Genomic DNA, 23,567 nt, shown 5'->3' on the forward strand with positions numbered 1-23,567 from the left:
ATATATGAAGAGCTGCAGACCGTTGCGATTGAAGTTGAAGCCATCTTAAATTCGCGTCCAGCAGTTACCCCAGCTCATCTCTTGATTGGAACTTCATTATTGTCGATGCCAGAAAAAAATCATCAACGAGCTTTCCAGAAAATTGCACCATTACCTATCACAGATTGAAATACAAGCATTTCAATGGGGGGAGCATGTATGGTCAGATGCATGACACTGTATTCAGCTCTATTATAGCATTGCTTATGCTTAAGCATATGCACAGCTGATGTTCACGTTTTGTAATATTCATACATACATATTATCCGTACATATGTATGTAAGTCCTGCTTAATCATTTTCTTTTTTTTGTCTTACCATCTTATTAGAAATAACTACCTACATACATATGTACATATGTCCAACTTATAAGCTTATATATGCGTAATTAAAAATTGACAGCAGTCTGTATGAAAAAGTAAGTCAGCAAATGCAGTGTGCAAATGCAGTCACAGTAAACGTGCAATTATAATTCTTCAAATTCTCCTTGACATTAATTTCGCAGTGTCCAGCACAACTGAAATAGTTATTTACCGCCATACTTTTATTTTGTCAGCCTTCGGAAACATTAAAACTATTGGAAAATTTCAAAGACAATTTATGTCAAGATCTGGCAACACGTCAAACTGTGAAGTTTAATTTTTTCTCGGTTCTTGAATTTGTGCTTAAATTTATTAATATAATTAAAGAAAGTTTACTTTTAATAAGTGTAATCTAAAGCTAAGTATTTGTGCTAATTTGCTTTTGTGTTATATTTAAATTTTAATTGTATTTTAACTATTTTCTTAAATTCTGGTGCCGAGTCTTTTAAATCATTTGTTGTTGTTATCAATTATCAATTTTATTTCCTACTTTGCAATTGTTTGTGCGATTGCATATTGTTTTTGTTTTAATTTGCTCTTTTTCTTTTGATTCGTCTTTTTTTTCTTTCATTTTTGCTCACAGCTGTTTGCGTGTTATTTTTAAGTGGCTCAGTGCTTCTCAAACTGCTCACTATTATATTGGTTGTGATCTCGGCTAACGGCTAATTCAGTATAACTATTATTGTTTTTCTATTTACTATTATATCATATTTTAATTTTTATTATTATTTACTATTCTGTTTTTTCCTTCAATTTAAATTTTTTTTTTTCATAATGACTTGCAATTTTCCGAATTGTACTATTAAAGGCGATTCTGATCGTTTTGTTTCTTGTTGGCTTTGTGACGGGCTTGCCTATCTTAAATGTGCTGGATTGACAGGTAGAATCTTAGATTCTATTCTCGATGGAAAGGGTCTGCGCTGGTCGTGCTTAAAGTGTAGACCGACAGATATTGAATTATTTAAAGTTTAAAAACCTTACAGAAAAATTTAAGCATTATGAAGTGTTGTTTCAATCATTTAAATGCCTAAATGATCAAGATGATAATGCTAAGCCTTCATCAAAACGTAAACGTCCGTCTAATGAAGAACCTGCCACTTTGTTCCTTAAAAGTATGTCACCAGTGAAATTAGACCTTATTAATCTCTCATCTCCTTGCCCTCAAGGAGAGAAGCCTTCCTCTTCAAAAGTGCTTAATCCTCCGAAAACAATTAACGATAACCTTAAGCGGAAAACTATTCAGGATCCGCCTCCTATTAACTCTGAGTTTGTGGCAAAAAATTTGGTAGTAATACCTCAACGAAAATCAATTTTCGTTTCGAGATTCGCTTCGGATACCACAATCGAAGATATAAAGTTTTACATCTCGTCGAAATTAAAAATTAACGATATTGATATTGATGTCAGAAAATTTAACTTTAAATACGAAAGAAACATATCTTCTTTCAAGATTGGCGTTTCAGCTGTTAATTTTCAATTGCTACTTGATGAATCATTTTGGCCACCTGGTGCTTTCGTGCGCGAATTCGAGCAAAAGCAACAAAAACAAACTGTAATTGCTCATATTCCAAAAAATGCCGCGGATTCAAAAAACTAATTATAAAAAATTCATTACAAATTCACTATCAAAATGTAAGGGGTTTAAATACAAAATTAAAAGAATTGTATTTGAACAGCACTAATTGTAATTTTAAAGTCATCGCTTTTACTGAAACTTGGCTTAAACCTCATATCTTTGATAACGAAATATTAAATAGTGAATTTCAAATCTTTAGATGCGATCGACTGAACAGAGTCGGGGGGGGGGGGGTGTACTATTTGCTGTGCGTTCTTCAATTCCATCTGAAGAAGTAGAAGTTCCTCATGCGGACTTTATTGAATTTAAGTGCATACGAATTTGTATTAATAGATGTTCTATTTATCTAACTTTATCTTATATTCCGCCTCAATCGGACTTATCTGTATATACGCAGCATGCTTCTTTAATAAATAATGTTTTTTCAATTGCTAAGAATACTGATTACATAATTGTTCTAGGCAATTTCAATTTACCGTGTGTATCTTGGAAATCTGTTGACGATTGCATTACTCCTTTTTGCACTCGTTTAAGCTTTAATGAGTTTTTGGAAGAAATGTCTGAGATGGGTCTTAACCAAATTAACTTAATTCCGAACAAGTTTGTTTAATTCTTAGATTTGGTCTATGTTGATAATACTTCAACAGTTTCTGTGGTCCGATCTGATCCTTTAGTTTTGCCAGAGAACTCTTATCACCCTGCCTTGGAAATTAATATCGAAATCATAGACGAATTACTTGTATACAACAAACAGGACCTTTGTTCTCGGTTCAACTTTGCGAAAGCTAACTTCAAAAAGATTAATTGTGAACTTTCTAAATTGACTTGGCCTGATTATAGTGGTAATATTGAATTAAATGTATCACATTTTAATGAAACAATTTTTAATATTTTTGAAAGATTTGTTCCGAAATGTTTTATTATCAATAGAAAAAGTGTAAATTTGTGGTATTCGAATGAGCTATGTAAATTAAAAAATAAAAAAGCTCGTGCTTTTAAACTTTATAAAAGAACTGGAGCTCTTGTTGACTATTTAAAATATTCTAAATTGCGTCGTCAGTTTGAGAAACTTAACAAAAAATTTTATAAAAACTACATAATCAAAGTAAAAAATAATATTATTCGTAATCCGAAATTGTTTTATGGTTTCGTTAACTCCAAACGCAGGATTTCAAATTTTCCGTCCGCGATGAAATATAAATCAACAATGTCATGTGACAATTATATTATTTCTAATATGTTTGCAGAATTCTTCAAATCCAATTATTGTTCAAACTACCCTATGAATGTGCCATATCATCAAGTGTTATGTCCGAGTACTGTAATTAATACACCAATTATTTCTGAAACAGATGTCTTAAATTATTTAGTTACGTTAAAAAATTCGTTTAAATATGGCCCTGATATGATTCCTTCAAGCTTTCTTAAAAATTGCGCAAAATATATCTATCTGCCCTTAACTAAGCTTTTTAACCTATCTCTTAAACAAGGTATTTTTCCGTCAATGTGGAAAAACTCTTTTATATTACCTTTGCATAAAAGTGGAGTTAGATCATCTGTTGAGAACTATAGGGGCATAGCTAAAATGTCAGCTATACCCAAACTTTTTGAAGCTATTGTCACTGACCAAATAACTTTCTTAATCTCTCCTTTAATTTCATTCTCTCAGCATGGATTTTGTAAAGGGAAATCTACAGTAACAAACTTGCTTGAATTTGTAAACCATGTGTCAATGGGTTTTAGGGATAACAAGAATACTGATGTTATATATACAGACTTTAGTAAAGCATTCGATAGAGTAAACCACTCAATTCTTTTGCAAAAACTGAATCTTCTTGGTTTTCAACCAAGACTTCTTGAATGGGTATCCTCATATCTTACTAACAGAAAACAACAAGTTTTATTTAATAATACATTATCCGATTCAATTAGTGTCACTTCAGGGGTTCCACAGGGTAGTCATCTCGGCCCGATTCTGTTCTTGTTGTTCATCAATGATATACCTTCAGTAATTAAGTTTTCAGAAATTTTATTATATGCGGATGATGTAAAACTTTTTAAATCATATACTTCTCATAACGAAAGGATTGAGTTGCAATCGGATTTAAATAATTTAGTTACTTGGTGTCACAAAAATGATATGCAACTGAATCTTAAAAAATGTAAAACGATGTGCTTTTCCCGTAGAACTGTTGATCTTTCCCCCTATGTAATAAATAACTTCAGTTTAGAGCAAGTTTTTAGCTTTGTTGATTTATGAGTTAATATGGACCCTAAACTAAATTTTAATTCTCATGTAAATTCAATTGTCTTAAAAGCTAAAGGTGCTCTTAGCTTTGTTAAACGTTGGTCTAAAGAATTTAGTGATCCGTATATTACTAAAATTCTTTTTACAACATTGGTAAGGCCTATATTGGAGTATGGTTCTGTGGTATGGAATCCTAACTATCAATCCCATTCTGATAAGCTTGAGTCCGTTCAAAAACAATTTTTACTTTTTGCTTTAGGCCACTTACATTGGGATTAAAGATTGAATCTTCCCCCGTATACTAGTCGTTTAAAACTTATAAATCTTCCCACACTCACTAGTCGCAGAGAAATGCTAGGTATAATTTTCCTAGTAAAACTTTTGAATGGTTTAGTTTGTAGTTCATTCCTTTTGTCTGATATTAAGTTTAATGTCCCATTGCGTTCATCCAGGCAGTTTAGACCATTATTTCTAAAATCTTCTAGAACAAATTTTGAGTTAAATGAACCATTCTGCCGAATATGTCATGATTTTAATTCGCATTCCAGCACATTTGATCCATCTGACTCCATATTTAGCATCAAAAAAACTATTTTGTCTTCTCTTAATAAATAATATTCAGAAATTTTTAACTTTTTGTTTTTATAAATTTTTAAATCTCAGCTGTTGAAATGTTTCTTTCTGTAGCTGAGCAGTTTGAGAACCGGACGCTTAAAAATCTCTTGCCTTTCTAGACTCGGCAAATTCCGCTCGTATGCGGACTGCGCCCCACGCGTCGGTTGGGCGGGAGGAGGGTAATCGTTTGGGTTAATAAAAAAAAAAAAGAAATATTATACATAAACTAAAACAACTCTGCCAAAATTAGTCCCAGATCAAAGATATGCTTTTGAAATTGTAGTCGATAGCGTGAATAATACCAAAAAAAAAATTTGTTTGGATGCCGGCAAGACGTTTTTTGCAAATTTAATACTTAACAATCAGGGAAGATAGCGAAAGCAGTTGCTTTGTCAGGAATTGTTACAACTCTTCTAAAGGATGAAAAAACTGCTCATTAAACTTTTGAACTTCCGTTATCTGTAAACCTTGAGCAACAATCAATATGTTCAATCCGGAAAAATGGCCCCCTCGGTAAACTATTGCAAGACACGTCATTGATTATGTAAGATGATGCTTATCGATTGTATTTGCAGGAGATTTCCGTCAGACTCTTTCTGACATTAACAGAGGTACGTGGTCATTAATGTCCTTCCGTGCTGTGAATACATAGCTAATTGTAACGTAAACGAAGTTTTATTAAGATATTTAGGTTGCAATTCAAATTATCGCTTGACTGAATGGCCGATTGGACAGAAGGATGGACATTGCGACCAAAATTTGAGATAAACTATCCTATCTTTTAAGTTGGACCAAACTGCAGACGTGTGCAAAATTTCATTAAAATCGGCTCAATAGTGTAGATGCCAATTCTGGTCATACAACGTGACTAATTTTTATATATGTATATAGATGTATAGGCTCATACTATAAAATGTATGTATCAAACTTTTTAACACAACTAAATTGATTTGAGCTTAATATCAATTCAAGTCAAACATTTTATGTTTGAAGAAAAGAAAAAACATATACGAGGGCTGCTGTATATATTTCTGGCCTAGGCAACATTAAGTGTTGCCAGGTGCAATCTGACATTTCCATGGGAAAGTTTGATATTTTTTGGCATAACATCCCTCAGAACGTTTCGTCATTTAATCGTGAATTGTTTTATTTACAGGGAATTAAAAAATTCATCTCGGCCAAAAAATGGAATTAACTCGTGAACATTTTCGTGCGATCATTTTTCACAACTTTCGACGTGGATTATCGCGACAAGAGTGCATCGATGAACTAAAATCTTTGTATGGCTATGAAGCACCATCCTATAGCACTGTGAAAAAACTGGCACAACTAATTCAATCGTGGCCGACGCTCGCTCAAAGACGAATTCCGTGAAGGTCGTCAAAAAACAGCCGTTGAGCCAGAAAACATCGATGCCGTACGTGAACTGATAATGCAAGACCGTCATGTAACATACCTTCAGATAGAGGCATGCCTATGAATTTCTCCCACCAGCATACATTCGATATTGCATGAACACCTGGCCGTAAAAAAGGTTTGTTCTCGTTGGATCCCGCACAATTTGACAATCGCTCAAAAAAAGGCTCACAAAAAGTGCTTCAAAAATTGGTTTGAACGTATGCAAAAGTGTATAAATCTTGATGGAGAATATTTTGAAAAACAACAAAACCATTTTCGTTGATAAATATTCCTATTTTCATTATTAGGCCAGAAATATATATATAGACAAGTGTCTGTGAAAGCACGATTGTGCTACTGTATTCAACTTCGTAGGCAAGCAAAGCAGAATTTTGCGATCAGTTGACGCTAGAAAACAGAACGCACTAAAAATGTTCCAACAAATTTGGGAAATATGTTATTTTTTATTGAGAACAATGAAAAGCAAGCAGAATGCTTAATTTGTTATAAAATAATAAAGCGTTGTAGCAAACATGATATAAAAAGACATTATGAACAGTGTCACAAAAATCTTGTAAATATCGAGGGAGACGCCCGAAAAAGTCTTTTTGAAAATTACAAAATAAAATTTTATTTACAATTAAATTCTCAGCTATACTATCAAACAATCACATTTCTGATTTCATTAGAATTAAGCAATATAATAAAGAAATAAATATAGATACTTTAGTTGACCGTAATTTTTAAAAAGTACGTTTACTTATTTGTACGCACTGTTCCGTATTCGTGTTGTCTCCTCGTAGCTTTCCGAATGTACGCTAATAACCAACACAAGCATAACGTGCACACAGTCACGCTGGACAACACTGGTTTAAATAAAGTTTAAGCCTATTACATAATATAAAAGGTAATAAATTATTTATCTAAGAGATTCTTTGTTTGCTGACCATGACCATGGCATTATAATATTTGAAAACTGCAAATCTCCCCGGTAAAAATCAAATTTCGAGCTGATTTGGTCTAAATTTCAATATAAAATTTCAAATAATCTGCTCTTTGAAGCCTAACAATAAGTTATAAAATCTTAATTCTAATTAAAACTAGACGAGCTCAACCAAGTGATTGAGTTGTTTTGGTGAAACGTTGCTCTTCAGTGTGCTGGCATATCTCTTCTTTTTAGACGTGATTGATTACAAGAATGTACTAAAGCATTAGCCAATGGGTTTGGGTGATCTCGGAGTTTGGATAAATATTTGTTTCTGCTGTTCTCTACTTCTTTAGTATGATAATACCAAGATCTTTATGGACATTTTCATTACGCATGTACCATGAATTGATTGAATCTCTGAATTATATCGATATTGGTAGCACAGGTCGTGCCCCACAGTTGAATGCCGTACATCCAAATCAGCTTTATGACCGCGTTATATAACAGAACTTTGTTGTCTAGGCTAAGTTTTGAATTTTTGTATAGAAGGCAATTTAAGTTTGCAGCTCTTATCTTCATGCAGGTTATTTTGCTCGATATGTGTTTTCTCCACGTGAGCCTTCTATCCAATGAATACTAAGATATGTTACTTCAGTCTTAAGGAAAATGTAACATGTTTGCACTTTTGTTCATTTACATTTATACGCCAGTTGGTTAGCCACTAGACAAAAATCAAATGCTCTTCTAATACTCTTGATGCTATAATTGGGCATTTGTTTCGGCTCACTAGAGCTGTGTCGTCCGCAAAAGTTGATGTCAAAATATTACTAGCTGTTGGAAGGTCTGCTGTATATATTATGTATAGAGTTGGCCCTAAAACACTGCCCTGAGGTACACCAGCTCTTATTGGTCGTTCTTCAGATATGAAGTCTCCTACTTTGACAGTAAACTTTCTATTTTTTAAATAAGACTCCAAGGTTTTATGCATTTCGAGAGGTAAGCTTTTTTTAATCTTATATAAAAGCCCGTCATGCCACACTTTATCGAACGCCTGAGCCACATCTAGAAATATAGCAGAACAGTACTCTCTATACTCGAACGCCCTTCTGATTTCGTTAGTAATTCTATTTACTTGTTCTACAGTGCCATGTTTTGCACGAAAACCGAATTGGTGCGTTGGTATTACATTATTTTCATGGAGGAAAGGAGACATCTTTGATAGTAACACCCTTTAAAATATTTTAGAAAGACAGGGTAGAAGACTGATTGGTCTGTATGAAGACGGCTGTGTCAAGTCTTTACCTGGTTTGTCTAGCATGATAATCTGCGACTTTTTCCATGAGCACTGTTAAAGCAATTATTGGTAACTCAATTAGCATTTTTGGAGTAATTTTATCGTGTCCTGCCGACTTCTTTGGATTGAGCTCTTTTATGAATTTAAAAATTTCAGAAGATGACGTTTGAATAGACTCAAGCGACTCGTTAGCGCTATTCGATATGATTGCCAGCTTATAGCTGTTGTTTGGGCAATTAGGTTGAAATATCTTTTCTAGGTGATTTGAAAAACAATTTGCCTTATCCTCGTCACTTCGTGCCCAGTTTCCACACAAGCCTCTTATAGGCAAGTTGGAGTCGACTGGAGGCTTCATTGACTTTTGGGCTTTCCAAAGAGAATTTCGTTTGTTTGAATTTGGACACAGTTTCTTTATACAGTGTAGTATTCTTCCTCAAGTTTAAGCGCTGTTTTTAGTTTTCGTATAGCATATTTTAGTTGCAGCTGAGTAGAAGGGGAGCGATTTAACTGCCATTCACGTCTAGCTCGCCCTTTTTCATTTACAAGCTTTTCTATTTCATTATTAGTGATTTTTCTTCGGCTAATTGGTTTATTATTTCTGTTTGGTGTTGCTACGATGGCTGAATTTGATATTACTTCATTAAATTCTCTCATACTTTCATCAATATCACTTTCTGTATATATTTTTAAATCAATATTAATGTGGCTACTCACATATTTTTTATATTATTAACCAGTTCGTTTTGTGAGATGTTAGACCCACTTTTGGCTCAACGAATATGGGTTGTTCACACAACCTTATTAGTACAGGTGAATGATCAGAAGATATGTAAGTCTGTACATGTATCAACTGTCACAATTGATCTATCTATATTTTTGGTAACAGCGAAATCAATTAAATCTGGTATTTTGTTGTGATCACTGGGCCAGTATGTGGGCTTGCCAGGAGATATTGTATGTATGTGATTGGCGTTGCAACCGTTTAGCCGGTTATAGCCGAATCGACGATAGTGCGCCACCTGTCTCTCTCCTTCGCAGTTCGGCGCCAGTTGGAGATCCCAAGTGTAACCAGGTCGCTCTCCACCTGGTCCCTCCAACGGAGTGGAGGCCTTCCCCTTCCTCGGCTTCCTCCGGCGGGTACTGCATCGAACACTTTCAGGGCTGGAGTGTTTTCGTCCATTCGGACAACATGACCTAGCCAGCGTAGCCGCTGTCTTTTTATTCGCTGAACTATGTCAATGTCGTCGTATAACTCGTACAGCTCATCGTTCCATCGTCTGCGGTATTCGCCGTTGCCAATGTTCTGAGGACCATAAATCTTGCGCAAAATTTTCCTCTCGAAAACTCCTAGTGTCGTCTCATCTGATGTTGACATCGTCCAAGCTTCTGCACCGTAAAGCAGGACGGGAATGATAAACGACTTGTAGAGCTTGATTTTGGTTCGTCGAGAGAGGACTTTACTGTTCAATTGCCTACTCAGTCCAAAGTAGCACCTGTTGGCAAGAGTTATTCTGCGCTGGATTTCGAGGCTGACATTGTTCGTGTTGTTGATGCTGGTTCCCAGGTATACGAAATTATCTACGACCTCGAAGTTATGACTGTCAACAGTGACGTGGGAGCCAAGACGCGAATGCGCCGACTGTTTGTTTGATGACAGGAGATATTTCGTCTTGTCCTCATTCACCTCCAGACCCATTCGCTTCGCCTCCTTATCCATGCGGGAAAAAGCAGAACAAACGGCGCGGTTGTTGCTTCCGATGATATCAATATCATCGGCGTACGCCAGGAGCTGTACACTCTTGTAGAAGATTGTACCTTCTCGGTTTAGGTCTGCAGCTCTTATAATTTTTTCCAGCATCAGGTTAAAGAAGTCGCACGATAGTGAGTCACCTTGTCTGAAACCTCGTTTGGTATCGAACGGCTCGGAGAGGTCCTTCCCAATCATGACGGAGCTTTTGGTGTTGCTCAACGTCAATTTACACAGCCGTATTAGTTTTGCGGGGATACCAAATTCAGACATCGCGGCGTAAAGGCAACTCCTTTTCGTGCTGTCGAAAGCAGCTTTAAAATCGACAAAAAGGTGGTGTGTGTCGATCCTCTTTTCTCGGGTCTTTTCCAAGATTTGGCGCATGGTGAATATCTGGTCAGTTGTCGATTTTCCAGGTCTAAAGCCACACTGATAAGGTCCAATCAGTTTGTTGACGGTGGGCTTTAGTCTTTCACACAATACGCTCGATAGAACCTTGTATGCGATATTTAGGAGGCTGATCCCACGGTAATTGGCGCAGATTGTGGGATCTCCCTTTTTATGGATTGGGCAGAGAACACTGAGATTCCAATCGTCAGGCATGCTTTCTTCCGACCATATTCTGCAAAGAAGCTGATGCATGCACCTTATCAGTTCTTCGCCGCCGTATTTGAATAGTTCTGCTGGTAATCTATCGGCCCCCGCTGCTTTGTTGTTCTTCAAGCGGGTAATTGCTATTCGAATTTCTTCATGGTCGGGTAATGGAACAACTGTTCCATCGTCATCGATTGGGGGATCGGGTTCGCCATCTCCTGGTGTTGTACTCTCACTGCCATTCAGCAGGTCGGAGAAGTGTTCCCTCCATAATCCCAGTATGCCCTGGACATCGGTTACCAGATTACCACCTTGGTCTCTACATGAGGATGCTCCGGTCTTGAAACCTTCGTTAAGTCGCTTCATTTTTTCATAAAATTTTCGAGCATTCCCTCTGTCTGCCAGCTTCTCAAGCTCTTCGTACTCACGCATTTCGGCCTCTTTCTTTTTTTGTCTGCAAATGCGTCTCGCTTCCCTCTTCAGCTCTCGGTATCTATCCCATCCCGCACGTGTTGTGGTCGTTTGCAATGTTGCGAGGTAGGCAGTCGGTTTTCTCTCCGCTGCGAGACGGTACTCCTCATCGTACCAGCTTGTTTTTTGTCGTTGCCGAAAACCAATTGTTTCGGCTGCAGCGGTACGCAGTGAGTTTGAGATGCCGTTCCACAGTTCCCTTATACCGAGATGTTGATGAGTGCTCTCAGAGAGCAGGAGTGCAAGTCGAGTAGAGTATTTCGTGGCTGTCTGTTGCGATTGCAGCTTTTCGACGTCGAACCTTCCTTGTGTTTGTTGACGGGCATTCTTTGCTGCACAGAGGCGGGTGCGTATCTTCGCTGCGACCAGATAATGGTCCGAGTCTATATTTGGTCCTCGGAGCGTACGCACGTCTAAAACACAGGAGACATGTCTTCCGTCTATCACAACGTGATCGATTTGGTTCCGCGTGTTTCGATCAGGAGACAGCCAAGTAGCTTGATGTATTTTCTTATGCTGGAATCTGGTACTACAGACGACCATATTTCGGGCCCCAGCGAAGTCGATCAGCCTCAGACCGTTTGGCGATGTTTCGTCATGGAGGCTGAATTTTCCGACTGTTGTGCCAAAGACACCTTCTTTACCCACCCTGGCGTTAAAATCACCAAGCACGACTTTTACATCGTGGCGGGGGCAGCGCTCATAGGTGCGTTCAAGGCGCTCATAGAAAGCATCTTTGGTCACATCGTCCTTCTCTTCCGTTGGGGCGTGGGCGCAAATCAGCGATATGTTGAAGAACCTCGCTTTGATGCGGATTGTGGCTAGACGTTCATCCACCGGGGTGAATGCCAGGACTCTGCGACGGAGTCTCTCTCCCACCACAAATCCAACACCAAATTTGCGCTCCTTTATTTGGCCGCTGTAGTAGATGTCACAAGGACCCACCTTCTTCCGTCCTTGTCCCGTCCATCGCACTTCTTGGATGGCGGTGATGTCAGCCTTAAGTCGTATGAGGACATCAACCAGCTGGGCAGAGGCACCTTCCCAATTAAGGGTCCGGTCATTCCAGGTGCATGCCCTTATATCATTATCCTTAAAACGTTTGCAGGGGTCGTCATCAAAAGGGGGGTGTCTCATCCGAGGCTTTCGTAGATTTTTCATTGGGGGGTGTTTTTATGTGGTGGGTCCCAAACCCTACGCACAACCGCATAAGCGGGCTTCGCCTTCTCACTTTAGCTCGCCTTCAAACGGATGTCTGTTGGCTACCCAGAGGATACTTGGTCTAAAACCGGAAGTCGTGAGCTGATTGAACCATGTGGAGAAGAATCGTTTCTGGCCACTCCCAAGTGAGTGACAATCAAAAACTTTCCTCACTTGCGTGAACTTCTACACATGATCCCATCCTCCAGTCTAAATCCCGGTATTATGAAATTGTTTTTGTTTGTTAGATGAGTCTCTGATATTAGCATAACATCTATGTTTTTTTCAGACAGAAATCTAATAAGCTCCAATTTATGTTGGTTAATACCGTTACCATTCCATATACAGATATTTAGTACGCTCTTTTTTTACTTAATAAAGTTTGCAGCATTTGGTTTTGTGATTTTATTAAATCTTGTATCATATTTTGCATAGTAGACATAAATTGCGTAAGATTTATAATCATGGTTTCAATACCACCATTTGGGGGATTTTGCGGTGGTTGCATTTGCACATTGTTGCCTTTTACAACATTGGCATAGCTCCCTTGTACAGTATTATTTTTAATATTACTAGATTTTGGAATATGGTCTGTGATATCTATAATGTTATTACGGGGAGTATGTAACATTTGGTTACGTCGTCCTTGAATTCCCTGTGACTACTTCGATTTCAAATCTTTATAGACAGGACAACCCTTGTAGTTGGCAGTGTGGCTTCCTCCACAGTTGCTGCATTTTTTGGTTAAATCCTGTTTCTTGAAGATACATTTTGAAGTGTGAGGTAAATCTAAACATACCACACAAACACTGCGTAGAGTGCAATATGATTTGGTATGCCCATACTCTTGGCAGTTGGTGCATTGTACCGGACCGTTTCTTTTGTGTGGTTCTTCTACGGTTACTCTACGGTGCAGCAAATATTTTAAATTATATATTGGATGCACTTCGTTCTTTTTAAGCTGGTTAGAATTCGGCAAAAATTCAATTCTAAACATGGCTTGTAGTACTTTATTTCTGTTAAAGATGTTGACGACAGTTTTAACTTCAAAGCCACATTCTTCAAGATTCACAAGATTTGATTTCACAAGAGTCTACGGAAGACTCTATACCTTTAATTACTACAGCTAGGCCCTTTGAGCTCTTCGGCTGATAGGAAAAATAATTTTTGTTTTTATCTGACAAAAACTTTATCACATCCATACAACTTTACTCAGTGTATATCTGTATTTTTGGCCCTATGTGAAATTTTTTTGTACCTACAATTTCGCTTAATTTAGCAACAAAAGTATTTGAGCTACGCTGGCGAAAATATATTGGGGGCGGTTTGGCATACGTGACTGTGGTGGTACCCTTCGCTTCATCATCAGAACCATTGCTTACTGCGGCAAATCTGTTGCCATTTAATAATTCAGGTTTACAGCCCTATTCTGTTCACTTTACAAATTCAACAAATTTCTAATTTGTAAAAATTTGAAATTTATCAAGCATTTCGTATTCTGTATCTAAAATAAAAAGCTTTTTTCTTGATAAATTGTTAAGAAGTAAAATGCTCTTGACAAATAAAATATCTCGTTGTGGATAGTTGTGAAAGTGAATTTCTTGTAATGGAGATATTTTACTTTTGTCGTTATTTTTATACAAAGAGGAAATATATGAACATGTTGATGGCTCGCGTTATTGAGCCGTTTTTATATTAAGAAGTTTATTTTTCCCTTTTTTTTGTATAAAAATGTGGAGATAATGAGGGTAACTTGAGGAAATTGTTTTCTATATATATATTAGCAAATTTTTGCCAACAATGAACAAAATTTAGATTTCGTAGTTCCCAAGGAACTTTTCTGAAGCTAAACATAACATCCAACTAAATCAAAATTGCTATTAATGAAATATTTTTAAATATATTATAAAGGACATATGTACATATGTATATGTTATGTAGTATTCTATGGCTACGGGGGAGCAAAAGACTAGGGGGAAATCCAAATCTTATCATCTATATAGTTGTTGTTGTAAAACAAAACCAAATACTTTGCATCAGGTCTCGGAGGCTTCAGTCGATATCTCGACATCAGAATCGGATATAAAGGCTGATAACCGGTCAATCGTAAACCAAACTTATCAACGAAGCCACAATGAAGAAGGCTCGGTTAAAATAAATCCAAATATCCAAATAACGACCTTTTACGTGAAAAAAATAGGGCCAGATTCGACACATGGAATATTTGTGCACTCTCAGAAACTTCACGTCTAAACCAAGAGCAACGGATTTACTCTGAAATTGAAGTTAAATTATTAACTCTTTTGCAACAAATATTGAAATGCATGTGAAAAAGTACGTTATAGAACAATTCAAATATATTTTTCAATTCAATTCAATATAATTGGACAGAAATCAGCTGTTTCTGTTTACATTATTTTGTTTCCCACAAGTGTGGGGAAAAGCTATGCATACTGAAGCTTTTTATTTTATCAAAATTGTCACAGAATACCAACAAATTTCTTACTTGATAAAAATATGAAAAAAATTTCAATTTTTTTGTTACTTTGTCAAGTGCACAGAATAGGGCTGTTATTCTTGATTGGCGTGCCGCCTTTTTGGGATTGACCGCTGACTTCACAGGGCTTAATTTCCTTTTAATATTGATGTAGCGGTCAATTCCAATCTGAACAGATGGACCTTTTTTGGTTTGTGCATTCTCACCTTGCGTTATGATTTTCTTCGCTGTCTGCTCGCTTGCAGGTACCTGCTTACTTGTTGCGTTCATGTTTGTTGCTGGCCGTTGTTGATTGCCGTTCTCTGCTGCTTTTGTTTTTTTTCTAAACTCTGCTCACTTGATCGCTGTGATGACTCATTCTTCTCGCCTTTTCCGTGTTTGTTGGTAAGAGCTGATTTTGCAGGCTCAACAAAGCTATAGTAGGCATTCAGAGAATGTCTACGGCCTTGTTGGTGAGGCTGCGCAGCGCTCATGTTATTGTTTATTTTCTCGCACTTAGAATTTGTTATTTAATATTTATTATTGTTTGTACACTTTTATTTTTGTGAGTGTTTTGTTTCGCTAACACTTTCGGCGTTATTGGCTTGGCTTAATGCACTTTTTAAATTGTTTTGTTTTTTACGTATTTTATTTTAATTTTTGGTTTTAGAGAATAATCACGGAGCGCATAAAAATACACGTCCGTACAGGTTGAAAGCTCTCTCTGTGAAAAAAGCTTTCCCTTAAAATATGAAGGAATATTTACTTAATATTAGAAATAAAATATGACATCCGACAACTTTCCGACTGAAATTCTTTATTCAAAATATTAATAATTGGGAGTACATATATACATTAAAAAGAAAAAACTATTTTTGAGTTCATAGTGTTATCTAAATCTGCGGATCGAATTCCATTGACTTCAAAATAATTGGAAATAAAATATAATCTCACACTTTCCAATTGTTCAAGGAGTCTGTAAATTACATCTAATTATTACAACTAAGCTTGTTTGTGAAATAGCAAGCATTTTTTGGTCTTTTTCTGAACAGTATTCTTGAAATTCTCTTAAAGCAAGAAAGTATGCAATATTAAGGGAACCAATTTTAAGGTTGATGGAGTCATATGTAGAAGTTCACGTAAGTGAGGAAAGTTTCTGACTGTTATTCACTTGGGAGTGGCCAGGAACGATTCTTTTACATGTGGCTCAAGCAGCTCACGACTTCCGGTCTTAGACCAAGTATCCTCTGGGTAGCCAACAGACATCCGTTTGGAGGCGAGCTAAACTGAGAAGGCGAAACCCGCTTATGCGGTTGTGCGTAGGGTTTGGGACCCACCACATAAAAACACCCCCAATGAAAACGAAGAAACAGCCTCGGATGAGAGACCCCAATTTTGATGACGACCACTGCAAACGTTTAAAGGACTACGATTTAAGGACATGCACCTGGAATGTCCGGACCCTTAATTGGGAAGGTGCCTTTGCCCAGCTGGTTGATGTCTTCGAAGGAGTAAAGGCTGACATCACCGCAATCCAAGAAATGCGATGGACGGGACAAGGACGGAAGAAGGTGGGTCCTTGTGACATCTACTACAGGGGCCATATAAAGGAGCGCAAATTCGGTGTGAGATTCGTGGTGGGAGAGAGACTCCGTCGTCGAGTTCTGGCATTCACTCCGGTGGATGAACGTCTAGCCACAATCCGCATCAAAACGATGTTCTTCAACATATCGCTGATTTGCGCCCACGTCCCGACCGAAGAGAAGGATGAAGTGATCAAAGATACCTTCTATGATACCTTCTAGGGTGGGTAAAGAAGGTGTCTTTGGCACAACAGTCGGAAAATTCAGCCTCCATGACGAAATATCTCCAAACGGTCTGAGGCTGATCGACTTCGCCGGGGCCCGAAATATGGTCGTCTGTAGTACTAGATTCCAGCATAAGAAAATCCATCAAGCTACTTGGCTGTCCCCGGATCGAATCACTCGCAACCAGATCGATCATGTTGTGATATGGACGACATGTCTCCAGTGTTTCTGATGTGCGTACGCTTCGTGGTCCCAACATCGACTCGGACCACTATCTTGTAGCAGCTAAGATACGCACCCGCTTCAGTGTAGAAAAGCGCACACGTCAACAAACACAAGGAAGGTTCGACATCGAGAAGCTGCAATCACAACCGACAGCCGAACGATTTTCTACTCGACTTGCACTCCTGCTCTCTGAGAGCACTCATCAGCATCTTGGTATAAGGGAGCTGTGGGACGGCATATCAAACTCCTTGCGTACAGCTGCAACCGAAACCATTGGTTTTCGGAAAAGCCAAAAAAACAGCGGGTATAATGAGGTATGTCGTCTCGCAGTGGAGGGAAAACAGACTGCCTACCTCACAATGTTGCGATCGACCGCAACACGAGCGGGATGGGAAAGATACCAAGAGCTGAAGAGGGAAGCGAGACGCATTTGTTGACAAAAAAAGAAAGAGGCCGAAATGCGTGAGTATGAAGAGCTTGTCAAGCTGGCTGACAGAGGTAGTGCTCGAAAATTTTACAAAAAGATCCGGCGACTAACTGAAGGTTTCAAGACCGGAGCACACTCCTGTAGGACCCCCAGAGGTGATCTAGTTATTGATGGCCAGAGTATACAGATTTTGTGGAGGGAATACTTCTCCAGCCTGGTGAATGGCAGTGAAAGTACAACCCGATTCCCCAATCGACGACGATGGAGCAGATGTTCCATTACCCGACCGTGAAGAAATTCGAATAGCAATTGCCCGCTTGAAGAACAATAAGGCGGCGGGGCCGATGGATTACCGGCCGAGCTATTCAAATACGGCGGCGAAGAGCTGATAAGGTTCTTGCATCAGCTTCTTTGCAGAATATGGTCGGAAGAAAGCATGCCTGACGATTGGAATCTCAGTGTACTCTGCCCAATACACAAAAAGGGAAACTCCACAATTTGCGCCAATTACCGTGGGATAAGCCTCCTCAACATCGCGTATAAGGTTCTGTCGAGCGTACTGTGTGAAAGATTAAACCCACCGTCAACAAACTGATTGGACCTTATCAGTGTGGCTTTAGACCTGGAAAATCAACAACAGACCAGATATTCACCATGCGCCAAATTTTGGAGAAGACCCGTGAAAAGAGCATCGACACACACCATCTCTTTGTTGAAAAGGAGTTGCCTTTATGCCCCAATGTCTGAATTTGGTATCCCCGCAAAACTAATACGGCTGTGTAAGCTGACGTTGAGCAACACCAAAAGCTCCGTCATGATCGGGAAGGAGCTCTCCGAGCCGTTCGATATCAGACGAGGTTTCAGACAAGGTGACTCATTATTGTGCGACTTCTTCAATCTATTGCTGGAAAAAATTATAAGAGCTGCAGAGCTAAATAAAGAAGGTACAATCTTCTACAAGAGTGTACAGCTACTGGCGTACGCCGATGATATCGATATCTTTGGAAACAACACCCGCGCCGTTAGTTCTGCTTTTTCCAGACTGGATAAGGAAGCGAAGCATATGGGTCTGGTGGTGAACGAGGACAAGACGAAATATCTCCTGTCACCAAACAAACAGTCAGCGCATTCGCGTCTTGGCTCCTACGTCACTGTTGACAGTCATAACTTTGAAGTTGTAGATAATTTCGTCTACCTGGGAACCAGCATTAACAGCAATAACAATGTCAGCCTGGAAATCCAACGCAGAATCACTCTTGCCAACAGGTGCTACTATGGACTAAGTAGGCAATTGAAAAGTAAAGTCCTCTCTCGACGAACAAAAACCAAACTCTACAACTCCCTCATCATTCCCGTCCAGCGGATAAAAAAACAGCGGCTATGCTGGCTAGGTCATGTTGTTCGAATGGATGAAAGTGCTCCAGCTCTGAAAGTATTCGATGCAGTACCCGCTGGTGGAAGCCGAGGAAGAGGGAGACCTCCACTCCGATGGAAGGACCAGGTGGAGAGGGACCTGGCTTCGCTTGGTATAACCAATTGGCGCCAAACTGCCAGAAGGAGGGATACGTGGCGCGCTGTTTTGGACTCGGCTATAACAGCGTAAGCGGTGTCTACGCCAGTGAAGAAGAAGAAGAAGAATTTTAAGATTCGTAGATATGTATGTACATCTAATAAAAATTTTTGCCTACCAAAACCTTTGATCTACCAACCAAACTACCAAAGGCAAATGAAACTTCCAATTTTGGTCCGTATCCTTTATTAGGAAGCTGTAACTCAATAAATTGATTGTTAGGAGCAGAGAAAGTAAAGTATATAGAAAAGGGCTTTACAAGAATTGAAATTAATAATAATAACACTAAAAAAAATAATTCCAAAAAATATATAATTTCATGTTCGAATTTTCTTCTCTTGAGTGTGTATACTAGAATAAAAGTTAAGAAAACTCACTTGATTTAGTTCATCAATAAATGTCGAAATCGCTTCCTTCTCTGAAGCCTTTTGACCAGAAGAAAGCTCGCTTGGTAAAAAGTCGTCGAGAAGTTTCTGTAGCAGTTTATATTCTCCATTTTTAAACTGATAAGGTGGTGCTTTTGGCCCGGAGTAGCGTATATTGTTCTGCATATATTATAGATAACAACTACTTGTAAAATGTGGTTTCATAATATGGAGTTAAATATGGAATATATAATATTTACCTCTAATATTGGAGGAGAAGTTCCAGGTCCACTTATTATTAACAAAACTTGGGGCCGACGGCCGTAGCTTAAATCGTAATACACATCAATAAGAGGCGTTGGGCCCAATTTAAAAATTTTTTTAATCAAAGAAGAAATTGAAGTGGGTCCAACCGTTCCAATTGGAAGGTAACCACCAAGCTGCTCTAGAACAAATTTAATAGTCGAAGAATTCGTAGTCTGTCGTAGACAGCTGCTAAAGAGCCGTCCAAGTTTTCGGAACGGACCTTTTGTGGTATTATGCTGGAGAAGATCTGAAGCAAAAATACAAAAAAACTATTAAATAGTTAAAATACATTTCCAGTTGTTGAGGATTAAAGATGAGGAAATATTTATATGTCATAGGTAAAACTGTCTAATAACCAGAATATGAATTCAACAATCGTTATTAGATGAAGATTTTGAATATTATTAACTTAAACTATAGGTCTTGTAGTTACTTTATAGGTATGTCAAGAAGGGACGGACGAAGGTCCCGTCGCCTTACCTCCTCCAGTAAAAAATATGTGGATTAATACCAAAATCGAGTAATAACGGAGGACTTGTTCATCCATTTCGAGCATTAAATGAAGCAATAAACGCAATATCGTTAGTATTTACAAAAATCGTTTATTTCCTTGTTTTTTTATACATTTTAGAGGAAGAAAATGTAAAATGAGGACAAACCGTAGCCGCTAACATAACTGTTAATTGTTTGAAATTATTTTGTTTTCAATTAACGCGTAGTTTGTCATTTTATTATACTCTCGCAACAAAAGTTGCTAAAGAGAGTATTATAGTTTTGTCCACATAACGGTTGTTTGTTTGGAATCGGTCCACTGCCTCGCCCACAAAATGGCGATAACCACAAACACATAAAGAGCTATAACTAAGACATAAATTAAGTTATGAAAATGAAATTTGGAACATAGGATCCCATTAGGGAGGGGCACATTTGGATGTAATTTTTTTGGAAAAGTGGGCGTGACCCCACCCCCAAACAGGATTTTTGTATATAACTCGCAAACCAATAAAGCTATATAAACCAAACTTTCTGCAGTCGTTTATTTTAGCCATTTCCTTATACAGTCCAAAAATGAAAGAAATCGAATAATAACCACGCCCACCTCCCATACAAAGGTTAGGTTGAAAATTAATAAAAGTTAACTCACTAACGAGAAACGTCAGAAACACCAAATTTTACATAAGAAATGACAGAAGGAAGCTGCACTGAAATTTTTTTGCAAAATCGAAAATGGGCGTGGCGTCGCCCACTTATGGGTCAAAAACCATTTCTCAGGAACTATTCGACAGATTCGAATGAAATTCGGTACATAATATTTTCTTGGCACCCTGATGACACGTGTGGAAAATGGCTGAAATCGCTTCACAACTACGCCTACTTCCCATATATCTCAATTTTGAATCCTTCTGATTCTTTCACTTTATAATGTATACATAAGGAACCGATAAAGATAGCGAAATAAAACTTTACACAAATACTGTATTTGAGCTGTGACATCACTTGTGGAAAAATTGTCAAAATCGGACCATGACTTTTCAAGGCCCCTGATATCAAACATGAAGAACTCAGTGCCTAAGGGTAATTTTTCACCGAAAATATAGGTACATCTCTAAATAAATTGCGAGAGTATAAAATGTTCGGTTGCACCCGAACTTAGCCTTTCCTTACTTGTTTTAAATTACATATGTACATAGTTTGAATTTCGTAATCTACACGTGTACGAGAATCAAGTATCGCGAATATAATTATGTCAATGCGACAATTTAGAACTTCATTCCAGGGGAATTGTTTTCTTTTAAATCAGTTGACACAACTACGAACAAGGATGACGTAGTTAACTATCCCACATAATTTTTAAAATCATTAGAATTGCTTGGACTATCACCACATAATTTTCAATTAAACTTTGCAATGGAACAAAGCTGACTGAGAGGAAGCTAATGAGTATCGTAATCGAAGCCAAGATAATCATGGGAATATATTAAAGAGAGGATATCTTGATTTTAAGCGTTTACAGTTTTCCGAGAGTCTGCCTTTTGCAATAAACATCAAATAATCTTTATAAATCTCAATACTTGACTGGTATGCGGTATTAACTTGGAAAGTCCAAGTCCTCTATTTTATAAGAAAGCTTTAAATTAATTATCGTATCACTAACAACTTTGTAGAGCAATGAACGTCTTTTGGCATATGACGATAACGATGATAACTTTGTTGTATTTACTGTAGGCAAGAATATTTTAATTTTTTTAAATTGTTAGCAATTGTAATTGTACGAAGTTCACAATATTAAATGTTACTTATCATCATCCAACTATTCTAAATTTTACACATTGTTACTTACTCAATATAAGATAAAGTTTAACACTTGTTTGTGCTTAATACAGATCTACAAAAATTTATATCAGCAATTTTCAAATGTACCGGCTATAAAGTAATGTAAGAATATGTTCCCTATATTGAAAAATTTACCAGAATAACATTTAATGAATACCTTTCAAAATCATGTGGTCCGGTCTGCTAGTTATTTATTATATTTAACAAATAAGGAATGGCTAAGTTCGGGTGTAACCGAACATTTTATACTCTTGCAATTTATTTATTTAACTTTATTTATATTATATAATACACAATTTGACCCACATATTCCTCATATATATTGTATAAAGTCCATTGAAAGTTGGAAACCATAATATTAGGTTAGAAGCACCGAAGTCCTAGTGTTCGATATATGGGGCATTTGTTGCGAGAGTATAATAAAAATGTGTGAAAACATTTATTCCAATCGTCACTTAAGATTATAAACAAATGGATAATCAAATGAAACTTTTTAACCAGAGTTTTTATACTCTCGCAACAAAGTTGCTAGAGAGTATTATAGTTTTCTTCATATAACGGTTGTTTGTAACACCCAAAACTAAACGAGTTAGATATAGGGTTATACATACCAAAGTGATCAGGGTGAAGAGTGAGTTCAAATCCGAATGTCTGTCTGTCCGTCCGTCGGTCCGCCTGTGCAAGCTGTAACTTTTTTTTTTTTTTTTTTCAATATTTGTTTATTTATTGAATCTGCTCTTTGGAGCCTAACAATAAGTTATTAAATCTTAATTCTAATTAAAACTAGACAAGCTCAACCAAGTGATTGAGTTGTTTTGGTGAAACGTTGCTCATCAGTGTGCTGGCATATCTCTTCTTTTTAGACGTGATTGATTGCAAGAATGTACTAAAGCGTTAGCCAATGGGTTTGGGTGGTCTCGGAGTTTGGATAAATATTTGTGTCTGCTGTTCTCCACTTCTTTCTTTACCATGAGAATACCAAGATCTTTATGGATATTTTCATTACGCATGTACCATGGTGAGCACGTGATTGTTCTAAGCATTTTTGATTGAAATCTCTGAATTATATCGATATTGGTTGCACAGGTCGTACCCCACAGTTGAATGCCGTACATCCAAATCGGTTTTATTATCGCGTTATATAACAGAACTTTGTTGTCTAGGCTAAGTTTTGATTTTTTGTTTAGAAGCCAATTTAAATTTGCAGCTCTTATCTTCATGCAGGTTATTTTGCTCGATATGTGTTTTCCCCACGTGAGCCTTCTATCTAAGTGAATACCAAGATATGTTACTTCAGTCGCTTGGGGCACTAAAATATTGTTCATTTTAACTGCCGGGCATGTTTTTGGTCTTAGGGAAAATGTAACATGCTTGCACTTTTGTTCGTTTACATTTATACGCCAGTTGGTTAGCCATTCTTCGACAAAAATCAAATGATCTTCTAATACTCTTGATGCTATAATTGGGCATTTGTTTCGGCTCACTAAAGCTGTGTCATCCGCAAAAGTTGATGTCAAAACATTACTAGCTGTTGGAAGGTCAGCTGTATATATTATGTATAGAGTTGGCCCTAAAACACTGCCC

At 37.5% G+C, this 23,567-nt stretch overlaps 1 protein-coding gene across 5 annotated transcripts in view; it reads right to left on the reverse strand.

The window, feature by feature from the left end:
* LOC105220076 (neprilysin-3) overlaps window positions 1-23,567 on the reverse strand; it is a 307,341-nt gene that overhangs the window by 152,803 nt on the left and 130,971 nt on the right. For 4 of the 5 annotated variants that reach the window (XM_054226090.1, XM_054226088.1, XM_054226089.1 and 1 more), the window contains exons 3-4: window positions 19,604-19,896; window positions 19,356-19,523 (exon numbers count right to left, since the gene is read on the reverse strand). In XM_054226090.1, the coding sequence (XP_054082065.1) occupies window positions 19,356-19,523; window positions 19,604-19,896 (461 nt within the window). Of the gene's footprint in view, window positions 1-19,355; window positions 19,524-19,603; window positions 19,919-23,567 lie in introns of all 5 variants that reach the window. The other variant, XM_054226091.1, reaches the window with a different exon arrangement.

Source organism: Zeugodacus cucurbitae, chromosome 2, assembly GCF_028554725.1.
Source record: "Zeugodacus cucurbitae isolate PBARC_wt_2022May chromosome 2, idZeuCucr1.2, whole genome shotgun sequence".
Classification (NCBI taxonomy): domain Eukaryota; kingdom Metazoa; phylum Arthropoda; class Insecta; order Diptera; family Tephritidae; genus Zeugodacus; species Zeugodacus cucurbitae.